Source organism: Miscanthus floridulus, chromosome 1 (genome assembly GCF_019320115.1).
Source record: "Miscanthus floridulus cultivar M001 chromosome 1, ASM1932011v1, whole genome shotgun sequence".
Classification (NCBI taxonomy): domain Eukaryota; kingdom Viridiplantae; phylum Streptophyta; class Magnoliopsida; order Poales; family Poaceae; genus Miscanthus; species Miscanthus floridulus.
This window is the reverse complement of record NC_089580.1, coordinates 54,969,953-54,987,359: the sequence shown is the minus strand read 5'-3', so window position 1 is coordinate 54,987,359 and position 17,407 is coordinate 54,969,953. Positions and strand designations below refer to the sequence as shown.

General features: G+C 49.7%; 2 protein-coding genes and 1 pseudogene across 2 annotated transcripts; all 3 read right to left on the bottom strand.

Moving 5' to 3' along the window:
- Window positions 1-1,469: 1,469 nt before the first annotated feature.
- On the bottom strand, window positions 1,470-3,929 carry LOC136457048 (telomere repeat-binding protein 2-like; annotated as a pseudogene).
- A 187-nt stretch (window positions 3,930-4,116) lies between these two features.
- LOC136484248 (uncharacterized) lies at window positions 4,117-5,126 on the bottom strand. The gene has a single exon (XM_066481471.1). The coding sequence runs from the start codon at window positions 4,980-4,982 to the stop codon at window positions 4,308-4,310; it is 675 nt and encodes a 224-aa protein (XP_066337568.1). The 5' UTR covers window positions 4,983-5,126; the 3' UTR covers window positions 4,117-4,307.
- A 4,914-nt stretch (window positions 5,127-10,040) lies between these two features.
- LOC136484239 (uncharacterized) lies at window positions 10,041-11,137 on the bottom strand. Its single transcript, XM_066481462.1, has one exon. It carries the CDS (start codon window positions 11,036-11,038, stop codon window positions 10,322-10,324), a length of 717 nt encoding a protein of 238 aa, XP_066337559.1. The 5' UTR covers window positions 11,039-11,137; the 3' UTR covers window positions 10,041-10,321.
- Between the last annotated feature and the right edge of the window lie 6,270 nt (window positions 11,138-17,407).

Below are 17,407 nucleotides of genomic sequence, written 5' to 3'. Positions count from 1 at the left end.
TGTGTCTGTTGTCAGGCTAACTCTTTCACAGTTGTCTTTCAAAAATTTCCTAAGTTTTTCTCTCTCATCATCAAACACTTTCACACAGACTCTAGTGATTGTTCTTCTAGATGGCAAAACAAAACGTGGGCATGCTTTTGACATAAACTTTCTAAGGCCAGAACGTTCAGATAACACAAAAGGTTGCTCATCTTCTATTATCATCTCAGCAAAACTCCTCCTTAACTCCTCAGGATCAAATTTCCAAGTAGATAGAGTACCAACACTACTATTGCTAGGGCTAGGTTGTAGTTGTAAAGTACCTTGATTATCTACTACAGGTTTGTGAGGATTCTTCTTGCAGATTTTCAAATAAGCCTTCATGGAGGACGTACCATTTAACTTTGTGTCACAGCGGAGTTGCTTGCCGCAGTACTTGCACTTGGCTCTCTCCTCCCCATTATCAAGTTTGATCTTGCTGAAGTGTTCCCAAACATCTGATCTTGGAACCATGGGCTTCCTTTTCTTGCTTCCCTCATCTCCCACTTCCTCTCCATCCTTGGACTGCTGCTGCTCATCCTGCTTGTCATTCTCCCCATTTACAACTTCATTCTCATTCACTTGAACATTTAGATGCGCCACTGTTTCTTCAGTGTCCCCCATCTACAAGACATCAAAACAAAAACCAGCCATCTAGGTACTTAGTCAGGGTACAAACTAACTAACTAATCAACTCGCTTTGTCACAAAGCAACCAACAGGCATCTGGATCTATTAGGCATTAAGCAAGAACAAGAAGAACTAAAGACTTACATTGGAGGACTGCTCTGTTCTTGCGGCCGTGGTTGAGGAGCTTGATGACGGTCGACGGTGGCGCCTCCGCTGCTGGCCACCTGGCGCCCTGAACTGCTGGGTGCGCCGCCTGCCGCGCCTCCGAAGGGTTAGGGTTAGGAGCGAGAGTGCGAGGCTCTGCGGAGTGCGTGCGGAATGCGGTGCTGGTGCGACTGGATTCGTCGATTCAATGCGGGGAACTGGGGAACTAGGGAGTGAAGGGTTAGGGTTACTGCCGGTGCGACTCGATTCGTCGATCTCGATTCGATGCGGGGAAGTGGGGAACTGGGGAGTGAAGGGTTAGGGTTAGGAAGTGAAGAGTGAAGTGGTCAAGTGGTGCGGGTGCCTGGTGCGGGTGCTGCCATGGGTGGTGCCGTGATGGGCCGGTGCCTGGTCACTGGTGGGCTGGCGCCTGGGCTGGCGCTCAGCGAGTCAGAGTCAGCGGATAGCGTCACAGCGGCGGCTCAGGGCCTCAGGCGCTCAGCGAGTTTAGCGTTCGGTACTTCGGTTCGGTATGGACTTGAAACCGAAGCCGAAGCCGATAACCGAAATTCACGGAATTGGAAACCGAAACCGAACCGAAAAACCGAACTACCTACTATTCGGTTCGGTTTCGGTTCGGTTCGGTTTTCGGTGAAAAAACGCCCAGGCTGATCAACAAGTCAACAATGTCCTTGGTACAGCACAACACGAAACACAAATGTTTCCATGCACCTTACATAGGCCTTCATTTGCATACTACCACCGTCAACACAAAATATTTACAGAGTAGAGCAAAAGAACAGCGCCACTAGGCCTCAAGCTGATTCATGGTGGTGCCTTTCCAAATTTCTGAACTTGTCCTTCAGATCTACCTGCACATCAAACATTCAAACCCAAACGTTCAAGGCCAAGTCTTCATCCAAGGCAAGAAATAGAATGCCAGCCAGAATGTATACCGTTGATCTCTCCTCAAAGACATCAGGGTAAGCTAGTTTGATATCTTTCCAATTGCCTTTGCCATACCTTCGAGTTACCATACAAAATGCAAAATCTATCATTAAGGTACAAGGTTTACTTACTGAATTTAAATTAAAGAACAAAAAAAAATGTTAATATAGTAAGAGTAATAAGGCAAACAAAAATATCAACTCACTTCTCCACCCCTTCCAGCAAGGTTTTTTCCTCTATCTCACTCCACTTCTTCCTGATCTTATGTGGACATGTAGGAGAAGGATGTGATTTTCTCTCATTAGGATGTAATTTACGCTTGCGTACTGGCTGATCATCATCAGAGCTATCCCACTGCACCCAAAACGATGACAACATATCATCACTAAACTGCACACATGCTATTATAATGTTTCACCCAAAAAAAATTACACAATTGTGCTTTGCCAAACAATATCCCAAAAGTTTGCATATAATACATACAGAGAACAACTTCCTCATTCATAACTAGATGTATTTGAACCAAGAGATACACATAATAAATATAGTGAAACCGAAAAGGTTACTTTATTATGTGGAAACATAGGTAATCTAAGATGCAATCAAAGTTACTACAAGATGGATACTTCTATATGGGATTGATAAGCTTCATCACCTAATATATGGATGGAATGCGAATAAAAGCACAGTGAATTAATTACCTCATAAGTACTTGCATTGGGATTTCTCTCAATAAGACTGCGCTTTTTAGAAGCAGGGACAGACTTCTCTGAAACTTGACCCTCTGCTCCTTTAACCGATGCATTTTGGTGCCCAGCCATACCTTCTTGACCACGATCAGCCTCACTGTTTTCATTAGAAGAATGGGCCTCATCATCTCGTCGAGCACCATCAGCTTCATTGGCATTGCTCGCGTTATCAGCAACTTCCGTCAGAATTGGTTGATGAGAAGTGGATCCATCCTGCACAAGCTTAGATAAGATCTCACGCTCCGTTGATTCCCCTACTGCAAATGGAGTAACCACAATTTCATCATTGATTCATTCATTTTCTTGTCTTAGATAGTAAGCAACAACATTGGAAAAGATAAACAGGACAATTGTTTCGAAAAAAAAAAATCGAATAGGATAATGGACTAGGCTAGCTTTGTGATTGGAGGTACCGAGCAGGCGACGCTTTGCACGCTTGGTGTGGTCGGCGGCGGCCCACGTCTGGTGGGCCCCGTCCCCGGCGATCCTGTCGGCGGCGCGCTCGAGCGCGGAGGGCGGGAGGTTGGCCCACTCAAGGTCGAGGAGGCGCTTGAGATCGGCCACCGCGGCCGCGGCCTTAGCCTCGTCGTTTTCCTCATTGTCTGTAACAGAGATCTGGTGGGGGAAGCAGGCGGCTGCGTCGGCTTGTGGAGGACGAGGCTGGAGGCGCCCTCGGTGTGGAGGGCGGCGTCGAGGGCGCGGAGCACTAGGGCTTGTCTGAGGCGCTGTGAGGTGCGGGGGAAGGCGGAGGGTGGGGATAGGCAGGCGAGGAGAGAGTCGAAGAGAGTCGAACACGGCGTGGGGGATAAAGATGGCAACGGGGACCCGATCCCCGATTCCCAGTGGGGAATTCCCGGCACGGGGATGGAGTCAAATATGTCCTCACGGGGATCTAAACGGGGAGAAAACGTCCCCCGTCGGGTTTGGCGGGGACGGGTCTGGGGGAGCAATCCCCATCCCCGATACCCGCATCCCCGCCCCGTTTATATACAGGCTTTGCTCTCTTTCCTGATGGTCCAACCAGCCCACGAAGGCCCAATGTCTTCTGAGTATATATAACAGCAATAACCCTAGTTCTACACCTTTGTGATGATTAATATTCTGCTTCTTGCTATTTAGCTATTTTTGGATTGTGATTCGTGGTGTACTCTAATATTGTGTCGATGAACTCATGTGAATGATGATGAATTAACCTGAATGGTGATGAACAAATGCGGGGACGGGGATCCCCGACGGGGATTTTTCCCCTCGCGGGGGCAGGGATGGGGGAGAAATCGTCCCCGTGAGCTTTGGCGGGGACGGAGACGGGGATTTTTTCTCCCCGCGGGGACGGGGATGGGGAGGCAACCTCCAACGGGGAATTCCCCGTTGCCATCTTTAGTGGGGGATGCGGCGTTGCCTGCGATGAACTCGAGAATGAAGAAATCGTCGGCGGCGGCATGGCAACGGCCGGCACAATGCCGGTGGTGATGCCGACGCCGATGCGAGACGACGAGGCGGTGCTGGCTGGGCTGGGCTGGGGATGGGCCGATAGCCCACTTGTATCGCAGTGATTAGTGAAAAACAATTTTGAAATAACGGTTTTTTTTAAATAGAGAATTGAAAAACTAGATGGGGAATTATAAAAATTGTCGTTCTAGTGAATATGGAAGTAATGAACTCAATCAATCAATTAAATCGCGAACCACAAAGCCTACTTTGAAAAACAATTTACAAAAGCATTCTTGTTCAGTTTACAGCAGCAGAAGATACAGCAGTACTCCACTTCTAGTTACAGCTGTTGAGCTCTCGATGTTGAGCCGCTCCGCGATGGGGCTGACTACGGCTGCTGCTCTTCCTCCACCAAGTTGATGACGGCCCGCGCCACGTCGACGCTGCCGCACCCGGCGGCGTTGACGACGCGGCAGCGCTCCCCGGTGACGGCGCCGCATCGGGTGACGTCGACGGCCCTGCACAGCTCGACCTCGACGGTGCCGCACCAGTCGGCGCGCGCGGCCCTGCACCGCGCCAGGCGCACCCCGCCGAAGCTCTCGACGTCGGCGCGGCGGCACCGCGCGGCGTGGAGCGCGCCCCCGCCCCGCAGGCGCGCGTCGTGGCAGCGGTCCAGGGTGACCCTCCCCGCGCTCTCCACCTCGGCCGCGCGGCACCTGGACATGGACACCTCCCGCGCGCCCTCCACGCGCGCCGCCCCGCACCGGTCGAAGCTCGCCGCGCCCACGCCCTCGGCGGCCGCGTCAGCGCAGAGCGTGAACCGCACGGCGGTCCCGGACCCGCCGCCACCGCGGACGAGGACGCTCCGGAGGCCGTCGGCGGAGAGCTGGCCCGGGCCGGTGACGGTGACCGTGCCCCCAGCGCTGCCGTACAGCGTCGTCCCCTCGTGGATGGGCGTCTCGACGCCGTCGAGGACGACCAGGAACAAGTGGTCCGCCGTCCCGGGCGCAGCGGCGACGGTGGAGGTGGACGCAACGGCGGCCTTAGCGTCGACGAGCGCCATTGGGTTCGCTGGGCGGCGAGCCGCGAGCAGATGTGTGCAGGACAGCGATCTGCTTTTGGTGGTTTGGGTAGGTCAGCTGTCCAGCGTTTTGGAGGTGGATACACGCGATTTTGGGGGGTCGCCATAAATGGGTGAGAGCTCAGCTTGGGCAGTTGGTCATATTGTCGTTGTGTTTATTACTACTCTAACAATTGGTGTACTACCTGCAAATTGCAACCGTGTATTCATTCGTGTTTATGGTCCATTTGTGATCATCAGCAAAAAAATCTCAATGGAACACCTGCTACGCTGACTGCCAATCCGAGTGACAGGTGTCTCTTCTTAGTTCTCACGCAATGATAGAACATTTCTACGTAAATTTAATCTAGTGTCTCCGATCTTAAATTTTAGGGATTCCGGTGTTTTTACTCCTATTCCAAAGCTCAACGATGATTTTACCTTTTCTTTTTTAACTTTTTATTTTATCCTCGTTTTTTTTCCAAACAAAGCTGTCGTTTGCCCCTACTTTTAACACTGTTTGGAGTTATGGGATTAAATAGCAAAAAATAAGAAAAAGAAAAGAAACGTAGATAGAATGACAGGACTGCCCCTCCTCCTCCGTGAATCGCATGAACAGGCACCGGAAGCAAAACACGTTGGCCTCCTACAGTTCTCTGTCCACCCTGTTCGCTTATACTGAAACGTTGTGAAAGGAAAACATTGTTCTATGGCTGAAAAGTAGCTCAAGCGAACAGGGTGCGGCATTTGCAACCTAGGGTTAGGGCGGCTGCCGGCGGCGAGTCTTCCCGGCAGCAAGGCTGCGCGTCGCCCTTCTCCCCCCGGCTCGCGTCCCAGTTCGCGACGGGTGTTCCAGGGGCAGCGGGTGCCCCAGGTGCCACGTCCACCCCGACCGTTGGCTGTCGGCGGTGAGTCTTCCCGGCGGCGAGGCGGCGAGGCGGCGCGTCTCCCTTCTCCTCCCCCCGACCCCCTCCTCCCCGGCTCGCGTCCCAGTTCGTGGCGGGTGCCCCAGGCGCCGCGTCTGCCCCGACCGTTCCCCCCAACGCGGCACGCCTCATAGAAGTTCAGAATCACAAGTAGAGTTTTTTCCCACTCCATGTGCTTCTTTGCCTTGTGAGATTAGAAATCAAATGGAAAGCGCGAACCAACTGATCTGTTATGTGCTAGTAGTAGTATGGTAGTGTGCATCTCAGATTTTCAGTGCTGAAAATCAGTCAGTTGCCTGTTTGAGCTTGTAGGTAGTTCTTGCAGTTTGACTTTACTGCAATAATCTGACGAAGATCTCTTTTTGTTTCCCTGCTTTTGTAGAATCTTTGCCTCCACATGGAATGTCGGCCGTAAATCCCCACCAAGGGGATTGAATCTTGATGACTGGCTCCATTCTTCGCCAACAGCTGATACCTATGTGTTAGTTAGGGTGTGTAGCGCAAAAGGCTTCCTAAATTTTAAACAAAATTTAACTTCACGATATGCTCTTGAGTGTTGGAAATTGTTTCACTTCTTTTTCTTGTTGTCAGTTTTCAAGAAATTGTTCCTTTGAATGCTGAAAATGTTCTTGGCACTGAAGTGGGTATCCCTTGTCAGGAGGACATTGAATAAGAATCCTGGTTCATGCTCCTTCATTAGTGGATATGTAGCTCACCGCTAGTTGCTTATAGAACTCACTACTAGTTCCTACTTTTATTTGACATGTCATTTAGAGACCTATATGTTGGTGTTTGACGTGTTACTTGGACCTCTATGTTGGCATATAATATGGTACTATTATGGCATGTCACATGGATATGTTTATATGGATCAGTTGTGTGATATGTCAGCTGAAATGTTGTAAAAAATTTCTAAAAATTCTATATAAAAATGGTCAACTTGTTGTCTAAAAATAGGGGTAAAACACAAATATCATAATAAAACAGGGGTAAAAACGTATGGGCAAAGTTGTCCCTTTGTCCAAAAGTTAACACCGTTACAGGGATTTCACATACCAGGGGTAAAGTCTTCATTTTAAAATCGTAGGGGTAAAATCACAAAGTTAAAAAACGAGGGCAAAATCACCAATGCGCTTGAAAACAGGGGTAGAAATGCTTAAGCCCCTAAATTTTAAGAGAAACTGATTGAAGGTAGATACAGTCGTCTTTAGGCGCATCCACACTTCTTCTAATGTTTAAAATGGCTTAATTATTATTCGAAAATATAATAATTGTTTCAAAAAAAGATGTCTTACATTTTTGTATCACATGGAGATGAATCACATTGACTTTGATATGTTTAACGGCAGTGCTAACGCTCGGACGGACGCACGCGTCTGGACGCCCACGCCTACACTCCGTTTCGCACGCCCCATGTGGGGCCCGTGCCGTCCGAACGTAACCCGCACCACCTGGCCCTACGTGGGGACTGCTCGCGTCCCCTCCGTTTCCTTCGCCTGGACGTCTGCGCCCGCTTGGTAGCGCCCTAGCAGCTGCAACAGGCAGCTGCAGCGGGTGGGTCACCAGCACCAACACTCGATCTACTTTTGAAACATTCAGATAAAATATTTGCAACATGCTTCTGAAGACAAATGAAACACTTGAAAGTTGAAACATACGCTTGAAACACTTACAAAAAAAACACATGAAAAAGCCATTGCAAAACATATGAAATATCCAGATAAAACATTTGCAGCGAAACATATGCAACATCCAAGCACACTTACAATATACGTATGAAAAAATAGATGAAACATTTGGAATAGACGCTTGCAACATACATGTACAACCATTGCAACATGTGCAACGTACCGATCTACTTTTGCAACATCCATATGAAACACTCAACATACCTCTGAAATAATTGAAACATATGCTTGCAACATACGTTTTTAGCACAACATCTCCTTGCTATTCAGGAGAACGAAGGCTCGTCGGCGTGTGGACACCAGAGGCAGCGGCCCAGCAACAACGGCTGCACGATGCGGAAGGGAGGTATGGACCGCACGACGTGGAAGGGTGGCATCGGCCGCGCAATGCGACTGGGAGGCAGTAGCCACACAACTAGGAGAGAGCAGTCGCGTGCCGTGCCTAGCCGGGCCAGCAGCCAGACTCAGAGATGGCCACACATCGTGCTTGGCAGGGCCAGGGGCCGAGCGCTGCGCCTTGGAGGCGGCCGCGTGCGGCGCTTGGCAAGGCAGCAACCGAGTGCCGCGCAACATGCAAGCGGATAAAAGCGATAGAAACGAGTGGATAGAAATTAGTGGACGACCAATTTTTTTTTTAGAAATAGAGGAGCGGGAGGCGGAGGAGGGGGGTGTCCTTGGGCTGGCATAGCGGTCCACCGACTAAGCGTCCGGCCGACGCTGCTTCCAGCATTACCGATATGTTAAACCATACAAAGATGGATGTCTCCCTGAGTCCCTGGATGTAATAACTATGTGTTTTTTTACTGGACCCTCGATGTTACTACGTTAAGATTGTTGTGGGGCAGGTTTTAGCTAATGGGCCAGATTTTAGAAATAGGATATGGGGCCATCGCAATAGCCTTTGTGTCCACCTTATTCAGATTGCTTTAAGCTTAGATTTCAGATCGCAGGCCCGGGGACAAGGATGGAAAAGCAATGCGCAGGTGAGGAAGAAGCCGGGGGAAGCCATATTTTTTGGCTTGCCCTCCCCTGTGTAAGCCACCGAACGGCTTCTCTCTAGCTTCTAGGCGCAAGTCGTTTTGCAGAGTGCCGTTTGGCACGGCTTCATCAAAAGCCGCTCGAGAAGCCGCTAGATGAGCCGTGCCAAAGAGGGCCTTAATTGTCTTTGAAGCCTAATGGACAATGATGCAATATGCCCTTTCATAACATGTGTTTTGTTCTTGTCCCCTCCAGCTAGCGTTGCTCAGCTTCGTCATTCATTCCAATGATTCTTATCTAAAAAGGCAACTCCACGCATATAACGGAGATGTATGGTTCGCCACACATGTCACACTCATGCCGACTCGTGGATATTTTAGAATTTATATAGCAAAAAGTAAGCTTCAACAAATATGTTATTTGACTTTATTCCTTAATTTTCGGTGGCCATATATAGTCAACCATAGACGTTTGCTATCTGATTTTATAAAATAGCAGGCCGTCGTGGATCTCTTCTTTTTGAGAAGTTTTCTATTTTATAGAATAGCTAAATAATAAAATTTGGCTACTAATTTTAGCAAGCTGTTGAGTTGCTCGGGTGAGTTTGGAATGCGCCCACGATCGGCCAAATTTTAGCGTGTAGAATAAATGTCTGGACTTACCGCGCAGATGAAGAAAATTAAACTGAGACATTGATAGGACAAGCCAGATTGAAGCATTGAACTAAACACGCACGAAATCTCCATTATGAGCTTCAATTCACCTGGTACACTTTCTTCTATCTCAAAAAGTCAAAGGTAGTCCGAAGAATTATTATGAGCTTCAGTTCACTGACTCCCTTAGGTGACGCGAGCGAGCCGCTAAGGTTAGTGGTGCACACGGGCCTGTCTCATCCTGCGTGCCCTTCTTCTTCTCCTTCTACTGCGAGCCATGCCCCTGCCCACCTCGACCAGGCCGCCAGCGACCTCCCTGTCGGACGACCCCGCTCTTCCCTAATCCCAATCCAGTAGCTCGTCGACGACTCCTTGCCCCGCCGCCGCCCGCTCGGCGCCACCGCTGCCTTGCTCACTGCCCTCAACCCGCCATCACCGCTCAGTCGCCCGCCGCCCTCAGGCCCCTTCTTCTAAGGGCGCGCGGCCATATATGGTTGCAGAAGTGAAACCCTAGCCGCCACTGCCGCCCCCGCTACGGCAACCTCGCCGCTGGTCGTCCCGCTCACCGCTCGTCCGCTGCCCCCACCCTCGCCCCCTTCTTCCCCACCATCGGTGACCTGTGCGCCGTTAATCTTATGAGCGCACGCGATTTGGGCCATGTGAGGACCCTCCGCACCCACCTTTTTCTCAAAAGAGCCAACACTAGAAAACATGATCAGATGGGTTGAGTATCAACCACAGAAAATAACTAATCCACAAAGAGCCAACACTAGAAAACATGATCAGATGGGTTGAGTATCAACCACAGAAAATAACTAATCCACAAAAATACTCCATTATTTATATCTTTATATACTTTTACATGCATATGAACAATGTTTTAACATGAAACACACCATATATGCTTTGTAGGTAGGAAAGTTTGCAGAATATTACAGCAATTACTGGTACAATAATAGCATCTACTAGAAACAATACCGAGACTAATCGAACGAGAATTCGTCTTCACAATATATACACGATATAATAGTATTATATACTTTCAGCGTAGATACGAACGCGATGATCGGCCGAACGACGGGGCGACGCATCTCCTTTCACTTGGCCACGACTGCGACCGGCGTAGCGAGGACAGGTTCACCCTGCTGATACATCATCGTCTGCTCGTGAAAATCCGGCGGCACCTGCTGGGCCATCTCCACCATGCTCACCTTTCCCCGCCGCACCGCCACGGTGCCGCACCCGGACACGGTGGCGTCGCGGCAGCGGTCGACGCGCACGGCGCCACAGCGTGTGATGTCGGCGGAGCCGCACCTCCCCAGCGCGAGCGCGCCGCACCAGTCGGCGCGCGCGGCGCGGCACCGCGCCACGGCGACGTCGGCGCACCCGCCGACGTCGGCCTCCCGGCACCGGCCCACGCGGAGCTCCCCCCCGGCGCCGCGGACGCGCACGGCGCCCTTACAGCGGCGGATGGCCACGGCGCCCGCCACGCGCTCCACGTCGGCGGAGCGGCACCGGCGCACGGCCACGTCGCGGGCGCCGCCCACGCGCACCGCGTCGCACCGGTGGAACGACGCCGCGCCGCAGTCCTCGGCGGCCGCGTACCCGCACCGGGAGAAGCGGACGTCGCCGCCGCCGCCGCCGCGCACCACCACGTGCTGGAGACGGCTCACCTCCAGGACGCCCGGGCCGACCACGGCCACCGTGCCGCCGTTGCGCCGGAGCACGCCCTCGTGGACGCTCGTCTCGACGCCGTCGATGACGACGGTGAACTGGTGGGCCGAGGCCAGGGCTTTCGGATCAACGATCACCATTTTTTCGCGACGCGAAATGGAAAAAGGAAAACAAAATTATTATCTGTGATGACGAGTTGTGGATGAGGAAGGTATTATAAAGGATTTCTGTTGCTTAAGGGCGAAGGTAGCAGGAAACAGTTGCATGACGCGGCATTGGGATGACACTCCGTCGACATTCAATGCAAAGTTTTTGTCAAAACAACGACACCTACTGCCCATCTGTATGCACTAATGGCTGGTCGTTGTGATGTGAAGCAGCAAATGAAAAATCGGAATGCTTACGTCTGAGAAGGCAAAATAACGCGCAATTTTTTTTTTCAAAAAGGAAAAGACAAGGATACACCTGAAATTGGATATTATTTTGGACATAGCTTTTAAGAAGCACATATGAAATTGATCATATAAAAAGTACATAGTTGTATATATTAGGATAATTGATGAAATTGATCATATAATTTCAAGGTAGGTATAGGCTTGGGTGGAGAGTGAGTAGAGAATGGAATTTCCACAAAAGATATACCAAAATGCATGGATGAATAGTTGCGTAATTTTAAATGCTCGGCACAGGTTACAACAAAAATGGACTGTGATAAAAAAAAGGTGCTGTTGATATAAAAACCTCCATGACATGAACAAAAGAGCGAAACAAAAAAAAAATACTATATGTACAATATATACAAAAATTGGAGTGTTATGGTTATGACTGAAAACAATTAATGCAATCATGCACGCATGCCATACTTGAGTGGAGAAAATGGCCATGCATGCTACTATATATACCCACTAGTCACTTCACTTGTGCGCGTTTAGGAGGTGATAAGGTGGGAGAGGTAATAAAAGTCTTGTATGCATTGACAACAGAATTAGGTTGCATGCTGTTACCGCTAGTACACTGGAGGCAACGGCGGTTCCACAGGCATTTCTACTGACGTCTGAATCCACCGTCAGGTGTGAAAGGCCAGTGAAAACTAAAATACTACAGGCGGTTAGTTAAGATCCGCTAGTATTAACACATTTGTACTGACGGTTCCTCTAAGGCAACCGCCGGTGATAATAATATTTACACAGGCGGTTGATGTAAACAAATTGCCAGTGTTTAAAGTATTTGCACTGGCAGTTCATTTAAGTCAGTCAACGGTGTAACTGTTTTAGCATAGACGGTGGACCTAAATCTGTCCGCCTTTGGAATAATTTTTCCAGAGACTGGTTTATTAGCAAAACTGCCAGTGAATTGTTTTTAAAAATTGCGAACACAAGGTTGACAAGTACCCTTGTGTGTTCGTTTTTGTGTGATGAGTGATTGATCAACGTGATCCACGAATAGGTTGAGTCGGTTACTAACTCTACCATAGGCGAAAGCTATGTGTGCATGTCTCTTGGCTCATGGTGTGCAGGTGTGGAGCACGGAGTCGGTAGTTGACGGCGAGGTGAAGGTCAAGGAGGACGTGTCCGTGCCGACAGGACCGGGAGCGGTTAAGGACGGATGTGAGGCTTGGACCGAGGGACCAGGAGGCCTGGGCGACTAGCCGCGGTGGCTGACACTTGGAACATCAACAAATGCAAGAAGACATGGAGTGACGGTGTTGACCGGGTCAAGACAGGCGGACGCGTGAGTCGAGCGAGGCTTCAGGAGGACTTGGCGAGCCGGTCGGTCGAGGACGGCGGTGACACGCGTCGGATGGCGGGGGACGCTGTATGGAGTACAGCTACCCGCGGACGGTTTATGGGTTTAGGGCCTCAAAACCCGGGTGAAGGTTCCGAGGAGGGGTGGACGGCACGTGGCGGCATCGGGGAGTTCGCGTCGAGGCGAAGCTACCGGTGAGAAGGCGCGGTGGCCGTCGGATCAAGATTACACCGGGTTGGACAACAACGCCCTTGGTCTTAGCGGTTCAACTCATTTGTATCCAGGGGCAAAACTGAGAATGTGTAATAGCCCTGTTAAATAGGATGAGGGAGCCTCCATCTCCCTCACCTCTCCCATTTTTCGTTTTTCCTTTTAGGCTAGGTTTTCTTCTTCCCTTTGCACTTGAGAGAGAGGTCCATGTACTGAAAAAATTCGTGATTGTTTCTGGGATTTTTGGTATGGGAATGGAGGCCCGAATCCTCCTCGTGTCCTCCGGAATTCCTCATTTCAAGCTGTGATTTTCGTTCTTTGTGTTCTTCAGTTTTTTTTTCCTTTTTCGTTTTGGGCCACGATCTGAAACTCATGAAGATTTAGTTGGGTTCGAGCCATGATTCTTTAGGGATAGCTCACCAACATAATGAAGATCCCCTGTGTGAAATTTGGGGTCAAGAGCTTTTGATTTGGCTGCGCTTTCATCGATTTTTGGGCGTTCGGTCTTGACTGCTAGTAGCCTGTCGTATCTCTGTTCGTCCGTAGCTCCGCTCATCAATTTCTCTCTGTGTGCGCTGTGTCACTTGGGCAAAGGGCTTCCAAGCACATCAGTGCTATGACCGGCAAGTGCAGCAGTTTGCTCCTTTCCTTTTGATTGGTCGATTTCTAGTCTACTTTGCGGCCACGTTTTTTGATTCGTCGAGCTGTCGAACTTCTGTTCTTCTATTCGTCAGTTCGCGCTCGTGCCCAAACGTGGGAGAACCAGCAGCAGTGCTACAGCGCCAAGCGCCTCCCAGTTCTAGCCGATGCTAGTCCATGAAGTTATGAACACAACAGCTGCAAGTGTTTGCTTGAACGTGATTTGCTTCTCCAAATCTTGAGTTGTCACTATCAAGCAATAGTGGTTGGATTATTTAATTTCATTTTCAATTGGCAACTCGGCTGGTTCCTTTCATTTGCCTGCAGGGTGTAGGCATGAGTGCACAGCACCTAGGAGGTGAATGTTTCAACACCATGCGTATGTTGAACCACCAGCCGAGCTCTGCTAGGACACTGGTGTGGTGCGGATAACTCCCTCTGTCTGGCTCTTTCTGTAGCCCAGAATTTCCGGTTGAAGGCTTGGGAATTTCTAGACTGTAATTCTAGCATCAGTCTTTTCGTCTGTGGTTAGCACGTTTGAACTCCGATCTGATTTTCGTTTGCTATGATGGTTTTGTGGTGTTCCGCTGTGTTCCTAGTGAACTTCCACCCACTCATTTGGGCCATGGACATCACGATGTTTTATTTGCGCATTTGACGGTGAAGTTGGGACAGCGGCCAAATATTTCGAAAGAAATTTTACGGCTCCCATTCACCCCCCCTCTGGTCGCCGTTTACGGTTCTTCAATTGGTATCAGAGCCGGTTAAGGATCATTCCACCTTAATCGGTCCATGATCCACGAAGGCGACATAGAGCGTGGTTCTGATAAACCACTATACTTCGATGGGTCCAACTATCCTTATTGGAAGATCCACATGTCTGCGCATCTTTAGGGGATTGATTGGCTCGTCTGGGAAATTTACGAGGATGCTACTTACGTTGTGCTCCCTGTCGTGGCCCGTACCATCCAGGATCATAAGGATCGACACAACGCAAATAGCAAAGCTCGTAGTGTGCTTTTCTCAAGTCTTTCGTTTTCTGAGTTTGAGCGTGTCTCCGATTGTACTATAGCTCGAGAGATCTGGGTGAGGCTTCAGAGCTATCACGAGGGGACCGCACAGGTCAAGACTAGACTCTACGAGACGTACAAGCGCGAGTACAAGAATTTCTCTCAGCTTGATGGTGAGTCCATCGATGCCATGTTTTCCCGCTTTCAGACTATCGTCAACAAAATGAAAGTGAACAAGGCCAACCTACCTTATAGTGATCATGAGAGGGCGCTCAAGCTTCTCTATGCCCTTGATCAAAAGGTATGGGATGTGAAGGTGTCGGTGATCATCGAGTCGGCCAACTACGACACCCTCATCGTCGATGAGCTTTTTAGCAAGCTCAAGTCCACAGAGATCGACTACCAAACCCAAGCCAAGCTCAAGAATCCTTCTGCACCAACCATGGCTTTGGTCTTAGGTAGTGGTTCAAGTTCATTGACTAACCCTTCACAAGCTTCTTTCTCTTTGTCGTGCTTGATGTCACTCATAGAGGAGCAGCTAGAGTGTCTTGGGGATGATGAGTTGGCACTCGTCATCAGTCGGTTCTCTCGGTTTTACAACAACCGTTTGAACCACCGACGCAGTGGTGGCCCAAAGGAGGGATGCTATGGATGTGGAGATCCGAGATACTTCGTTGCGTGCTGCCCCAAGAAGAAGCCCTTCACCAACAAGTATGACCTCGGCAAGCGCAAGGATAAGCGTGACTACACCTCCGGCAAGCACAAGGCCAAGGGCGGCTTTGACAAGGAGGTGATCAAGAAGGCATACTGTAGGAAGGCCAAAGCTCAAGAATGCGCCTTCGTCGCCTCCCTCAGCGACCTCGACAATGACTCCGATGATGATCACTCTTCTTCTCCCTCGAGCAACGATGAGTCCAAGAAGAAGCAGCGAGGACAAGCTCAACGGTCTTTGCTTTGTCACCGGTGCAAACCAGTGGTGGGTTTTGCACTATGGCGGTTGACAGGTGGAGCAAAGCTCAAAAAGGACAGTCGACGTCGACGTCGACGAAAATGAGAGCGGAGGCCTAGAGAACACATGGCTTGTTGATTCCGACTGTTCGCGCCACATGACCAGAAGTTCCCAATGGTTCTCCAGCCTAGACCCCATGCAATACAAGGAGTACATCACATTTGGGGACTAATAGCAAAGGTAAGGTTCTGTCTCGTGGGACCATTCGGGTCAACGAGTCTTTTATCTTGAAGGACGTTGCTTTGGTTTCAAGCCTGCATTTCAATTTGCTCTCTGTTTTGCAACTCCTTCAAGTGGGTTTGAGGTGCACTTTAAGACTAGACTTTCTCATGTGCTCGATTCTCAGGGACATCTAGTTTGTCAGATCATTCCTTTCGGCTGAGTTTTCAGAGCTGATTTCTCTCAGTCTTTCGGTTCTTCTCACTGTTTGGTTGCTGGATCTTCTTCTGATTTGTGGAAGTGGCATAGGAGACTTGGTCACTTGAGCTTCGATCTCCTAGTGAGGTTGAGTTCTCTTAACATGATCTGAGGATTGCCCAAACTTAAGTTTGAGAAGGATCTGGTATGCCATCCCTGTCACCACAGGAAGATGGTGGCTGCTTCCCATCCTCTAGTGACTCAGGTCATGACCACTGAGACCCTGGTGAGCTACTCCATATGGACACTATTGGTCTAGCTCGGGTTAGGTCAGAGGGAGGGAAGTGGTACGTTCTTGTGATCGTGGATGATTTTTCTGCCTATTCTTGGGTGTTTTTCATGGAGGGCAAGGACAAAGCGTTTTCTCATGCTCAGTGACTTGATCTTGAGGTTGCAAACTGAGTTACCAAAGAATGCCATACGAGCTTGTCCGCAGTGACAATGGCACCTGAGTTCAAAAACTCACAGTTTGACACCTTCTGTGCTTCGTTGGGTCTTGAACATCAGTTTTCTTCGCCCTATGTCCCTCAGCAGAATGGTGTTGTTAAGCGCAAAAATTCAGACTTTGGTTGAAATGGCCAGGATGATGCTCGATGAGCATAGGACTCCTAGGCGTTACTGGGCCTGAAGCCATCAACACCTGCCTGCCATGTTTCAAACCTGCATTTTCCTTCATGCCTTCTTGAAGAAGACAATCCTACTGAGTTGCGGTTTGGGCGTCCACCCAAGGTGAGTCATTTTCGAGTCTTCGGTTGCAGGTGCTTCATTCTTAAGCAAGGTAATCTTGACAAGTTTGAATCTAGATCTTCGGACGGTATATTTCTCGGTTACGCTTCTCATTCACATGCATATCGTGTGCTTAATCTTGAGACTAACCATGTCGTGGAGACTTGTGAAGTCACCTTCGACGAAACCATGCCCTCTTCTGTTTCTATCTTTGAATGTGTAGGTGATGAAGAGATGGGTGACAGCATTTTCGTTGAGGATGACGACGATGCTAATTGGGATGATCCCAAGCCATCTCAACCGGCTGCCCCGATCGAGCCGAACTTCGACCACTTCGGCTCACGGCCCCAAGCCCTCCACCTCTACTTCATGGGGTCCGTGCGAGCTTCTTCCTCAATTGACTAAGGAGGCCCCAGCTGTGGATGAGGGAGAGGTGACTTTGTCTTTGGGTGCACCTCGACACATCCAGCGACGCTATCCTCCTTAGACCATGATCGGCGACATCGACGAAAGGGTAACATGTTCCAAGTCTTATCATATTTCCCATTTTGCACATTCAGCTTTTGTCGCTAACTTTGATCCCAAAAGTACTGGACATGCACTCTCTGATCCTGATTGGGTCAATGTTATGCATGAGGAGTTAGAGAACTTTGAGCGGAATCAAGTTTGGGTCTTAGTTCCACCACCACCCGAGTGTCATCCCATAGGAACCAAGTGGGTGTACAAGAACAAGCAAAGTGGGGATGGAGTTG

Excerpts from the sequence above, each read along its gene's own strand:
- LOC136484248 (XM_066481471.1), bottom strand. The coding sequence starts at position 4,982 with ATGGCGCTCGTCGACGCTAAGGCCGCCGTTGCGTCCACCTCCACCGTC.
- LOC136484239 (XM_066481462.1), bottom strand. The coding sequence starts at position 11,038 with ATGGTGATCGTTGATCCGAAAGCCCTGGCCTCGGCCCACCAGTTCACC.